Below are 5,309 nucleotides of genomic sequence, written 5' to 3'. Positions count from 1 at the left end.
ACACACACACACACACACACACGAGGGTAGGGGAGGGAGGGAGAGATAGAGAAAAGAGTGGGGGAGAAAGAAATGATGGCATTAGCTCTTTTGAAGTAGCTAGAATGAGAGTAAGTGTTAAATGTTTATGGATTTACATTTGACTTCACTAACCATCATTCCTTAGTTTATATGTTGTTATCCACTGAGTGGAATGTGTTAGACATCCTTTGGGGTGTCTCCTTAGCTCAAAGTAACCGTCTTTCATTGAGAATTCAATATTTCCTAATTCACAAGATAGGATTTGTCTACCATGTTTTTCATTTCATTGGTTTTGTTTACCAGTACTGGGGATCAAGCTAAGACCTTGAACATGCTACGGAAGTATTCTACCATGGAGCTACACTTCCAGCTATATTTTTACTCTGACTCTGCCCCCAGAAAATTTTGATTGGCCCGGAGTAGACTCCTACAAAAAATTGAACTAATCAGTTGCTTTCTCCATAGATTTTTGTCATTGACATAAGACAGTGCCCATTTTCTTGGCAGCTGTTTGAACCCTGAAACTGAGGTTGCCATTGTTGCAAAATCATGTGCATAAAAAAAAAAGGAAAGCTCTTTTGTACAGAGAAACAACAGACTGTAGAGAACTTTAACATTATTATCTCCTTTCCAGCTTCTTTTCTAGTCTTTTAAAATATTTTGATTTTATATTGTTTATATTGCTAGAGTAATGCAATTACAGGAATGAGGCCACAGCTAGGGAGAGTAGGAAGCTATTAAAGAGAAGATAATACATTCTCTCCTAGAACATACAGAAGGAATGCAGCCTTGCTGACACTTTGATAGGCCTGGTAAGACCTATTTTGGACTTATGATCTCTAGAACTAAAAGATAATAAATGTGTTGTTTTAAGCCACTAAATTTGTAGTAATTTGTTATAGCAGCAATAAGAAACTAATACAGGTGAGCTAAAAGGCAGTTCCTCTGCAACATTTAACTTACCATTGTCCAAATTTTTCTTAAGGAAATTTTTTAAAATTATTTTTGTTATAGCTGAATACAATACCTTTGTTTTATTTATTTATGTTTATGTGGTACTGAGGATCAAACCTGGTGCCTCACACATGCTAGACAAGTCTCTACCACTGAGCCACAGCCATAGCCCTCCTTAAGGAATATTTAACTTTCAGTTCTGTGTAGATTTGACTGAGAGAACTTCAGAGTTGAGGGACCTTATGAAGAAATTGAGATAAAAGACTTGTCAAATGTTACTTGGATAGTCAGTTGTTGAGTCGGGATAAGATCCCAACTCTCCAACCTTTCACCTATGTTCAATAGTAACCATAAAATGTCCAACAAAGAGGCTAGTTTGTAGAAGGCACTCAGTAAGAGCTAGAGGTTTTGTTTTGTTATTACTCATTTTCCTTTGTAATTTACATTAATATTTCATTCTTTTGAAAATGCCAACTAAGGAGGTACCCTGTAGTCACATTTTAAAAATTATCAAAAAGCTAAAAGGACAATGAGTGAATGAATCACCTGGCCAAGAAGCAAAGGAGAATAGGACACAACACATTAAGAGTAATTCTGCCTTAGGGCATTATCAAACACCAAAAAAGATAGCTTGAGACAGCTGCACTTTTGACAAAATATGGATGGGGTCTAAAACCTTCCAACAGTGGTGACCCTGGTAAATCATGTTTTTAGGCTGGTGCTTGGAAGTAAAGGCAAACCAAAATAAGTCAAGATAAAAGCCAAGGCTGACAAAGCTGCCAATGAATTAGATACTATAGAAATAAACCTTAATATTGTTTTTTTAAAAAAACATTTTTAGTCATAGATGGACACAATTCCTTTATTTTATTTGTTTATTATTTTATTTTATGGTACTGAGGATCGAACCTAGTGCCTCACACGTGCTAGGCAAGTGCTCTACCACTGAGCCACAATTTAAAAAAAAAACAGAAATTCTAGAACCTAAAATTACAAAAATAATTGCAAAATTAATATCTCAATAGGTAAAATATTAACATCACAGAAGAGAGAACCAGTAATCTAGCAAACATATCAAAAAACAGGCTACCAAAAAGAAGCATAGGGAGACAAAGGAATGGGGCAGGTTAGAAGATAGCCAATCACAATAACTAGTGTTTATGGTCCCAGTACTCAGGAGGCTGAGTGGGAGGAGCATTTGACCAACAAGGGCAACATATCCAGGCTCTGTCCCCCCAACCCCCACAAAAAAAGAAAAAAAAAAGGATTAGAGAAATAGGAAAAAAAAAACAATATTAGATTTATAGAAAGGGAGGGGCAGAAACAATATTTGAAGAGGTAATAACTGAGAATTTTCTTTCTTTTTTTTTTGTTTTTTGTTTTACACAGTATCATATACATATTATTTGTTTTCCAGAATACAGTTACTCTCATACTCTTTTGTTCCATGACATGAAAGGGAAATTTCTTCAGTGGTTCCATAACCTCTAATTCTAGTTAACATTAAATTAACATTACAGGTTTTTCTTCTAGAAACTAAAGTGATTCCTTTATTATTTTTTTAAATATTTATTTTTAAATTGTAGTTGGACACAATACCTTTATTTCACTTATTTATTTTTGTGTGGTGCTGAGGATGGAACCTAGGGCCTCGCACATGTGAGTGCTCTACCAGTAAGTCACAACCCCAGCCCCTGATTCCTTTATTTTAAGAGGATAAAATTAGAAAAGATGGCCAAGATTTTTCCAGAACTCTTGAATTATGTCAATCCATATATTCAAAATCTTTGGTGAATCCAAAGCATCATAAAAAACACAATTAACTTTCAAACACAATAGTGAAAGAGTAGAAAAACCGAAGTCTAAGAGAAAAAAAATCTTAAAAGCATCCAGAAAAAAAGGACTAACTGCCTTCCAAGAAACAGACCCACTGACAGCTGACCTTTCATAGGCAACAATGGAAGCCAGAAACTTGGAATGATTTTTGTGTACTGAAGGAACATAAACTGCTTCTATTGCCACATTTCCTCTTATTCTATTGTTTTCCTCTTTCACTAATGAAGGACTCCTGGGATCACTTTGTTCTCACCAGGCAATCAAGGATAATCTGTCTCAGAATCCTTAACTTAATCATATCTGTAAAGTCTCTTTTACAGGTTCCAGGGATCAGGACATGAACCTCTACGGTGGGCCATTATTCTGCCTATAACACACCAATCTAAAAAATTGCTGTCATTCAGTGACTCTTTTCTTCTCTAATACTCCATGGAGGAAAGCAAATTAGTATTTCCAAAAAGCAGAGGAGGGATACTTTGCATAGTATCTCATTTAATCTACCATCAACCTTAGACTTCAGTGAGGTAGACATTACCCAATATTAAAGATTCTGAGATAGAAGACAAAAGTAATTTGCTTGAGGTCATCTAGCTGGTTAAATGTCTGATTAGAAATTTGTACTGTGATTACCAGATTGGTTTCCATGACAGCAACCAAGCTTTTCCCACTATACCAAATACAGATGTTGCTTGGCTTATTGTAGAATTTCTGATCAGTCTGTCTCTGAGGAAACACTCAAATGTGTGGGGTGCTGATTTGGTACCAGGAATTGAATCCAGGGGCACTTTACCATTGAGTCAAATTCCCAGCCCTTTTTATTTTTTTATTTTGAGGCAGGATCTCACTAAGTTGCTTTGGGCCTCGCTAAATTGCTGAGACTGGCCTTCAATTTGCAATCCTCTTGTCTCAACCTCCCTGGCATTTAGCACTAGAGCTACCCTCCACCCCCATGTGTGGGGTTTTAAACGATTGAATAATAAAGAAAAAATGTTTGGGGTGGTAGATGGAGGTTCAAACTGGAGAGAGATCTTTGAATAAAATATTGGTGGCAAAAAGCTCTTACCCTGGGCTGGAATCATGACTCAGTGGTAGAGCGCTTGCCTAGCAGGTGTGAGACTCTGGGTTTGATCCTAAGTACCACATAAAATAAATGAATAAATAAAAGATATTGTATCCATCTACTATATATAGTAGATGGATACTATATATATATTTTTTTTTCTTTCTTTCTTTTTTAAAGGGATGGGGATATAGCTAAGTTGGTAGAGTGCTGGCCTTGCATGTATGAGGCCCTAGGTTCAATCCCCAGCACCACAAACAAAACAAAACAAAGCAAAACAACAACAACAAAAAAAAACTATTTCTTCTGTGACCCTGGTCAAATCAGTTAGGTTCCCTTAGGCCTCAGTCCTCGCATCAGTAAAACGGGAAGTTTGGACCTAAAGGTTCTCCTTTGACTTGGATATTCCATGAGTCTAAGATAAAAAGCCCTTGGCCTCAAGATAACCTCTACCTTGTGTAGGCTCTAAAATGAAGTTAGAAGCATCTGAACTATGCCAGAGAAGACCTACTGCAGATCTAAGGAGGAAAAAAATGAAGGTAACTGGAGGTTGGGGTGGGGGAGAAGAGATGGAAGAAGCTGATGACTATGACAGACGGTAAGAGAAGGAAACATAAAAAGTATGCAAATAACTCAAAAAAACCACCAACCGGTATCTAGCGCTTATGATGCAAATAAAACTGCTGTTCTGAAGATGCAGGAATAAGGCATTGTTCTTGGTCTCGAGGCTCTCACAGAATGCCGGGGATTGCTCTTTCTATTTAACCGTGGACATATAACCCTCATCTCTAGAACCCTTGGTTGTGAGAAATGTAAGAAAATGTGAAAACGAAAATATTTTTGTAAATGTTTATGTGCTAGAGGCAACGTGGACAGTCTCTAGAAACAAACGGGACCCCCTGGTAAGCTAGATGCGCTAGTAGGACAAGGAAATTGTCCACCCGCTGCTCCGCCCACGGGCTTAGACCAGACACAAAAGAAACGGGCTCTGAGCTCGGAGGCGCAGCCCTCCCCATCAGCATCGGAGCGGCAGGGCTGCAGCGCCCCGGCTGCCCGGGCTCCCGCCCCCGCCCCCGTCCCTCGGGCCTCGGAAGTGACGCAGCGCGCCCCGCCCCCGCTGCTAGATCCGCTGCTGCTGCCGCGGCGGGCGAACCTGCAGGAGGCGGCGGCAGCGGCGGCGGCTGAGGCCGAGAGGAAGATGGCGGACGGTGTGGACCACATAGACATTTACGCGGATGTGGGCGAAGAATTCAACCAGGTACGTGAGGCCCTGGGTCCCCGCCGCCGCCGCGGGCGACACTGCGGCCTGGACGCCGGCTGGGGCCCGCCGCGGACCGCGAGCCGGTGCGGCTGCAGACCGTGCGCCCTTGCCGCCTCTGGGCCGCGCCGCTTGACCCCGGCGCGGCGCCCCTCGCCCTCCGTTCTACCGCGTCGTTTC

The 5,309-nt window shown here is 40.5% G+C and overlaps 1 protein-coding gene across 5 annotated transcripts in view; it reads left to right on the top strand.

Moving 5' to 3' along the window:
* Positions 1-4,975: 4,975 nt before the first annotated feature.
* Cpsf6 (cleavage and polyadenylation specific factor 6) overlaps positions 4,976-5,309 on the top strand; it is a 28,607-nt gene continuing 28,273 nt past the window's right edge. For all 5 annotated transcript variants that reach the window (XM_015483032.2, XM_015483031.2, XM_015483030.2 and 2 more), the window contains exon 1: positions 4,976-5,129. In XM_015483032.2, the coding sequence (XP_015338518.1) occupies positions 5,070-5,129 (60 nt within the window). In that variant the 5' untranslated portion in view covers positions 4,976-5,069. The remainder of the gene's footprint in view (positions 5,130-5,309) is intronic.

Source organism: Marmota marmota, unplaced genomic scaffold, assembly GCF_001458135.2.
Source record: "Marmota marmota marmota unplaced genomic scaffold, marMar, whole genome shotgun sequence".
NCBI classification, from domain to species: domain Eukaryota; kingdom Metazoa; phylum Chordata; class Mammalia; order Rodentia; family Sciuridae; genus Marmota; species Marmota marmota.
The sequence above is the reverse complement of the archived record's forward strand: the minus strand, read 5'-3'. Positions and strand labels throughout refer to the sequence as shown.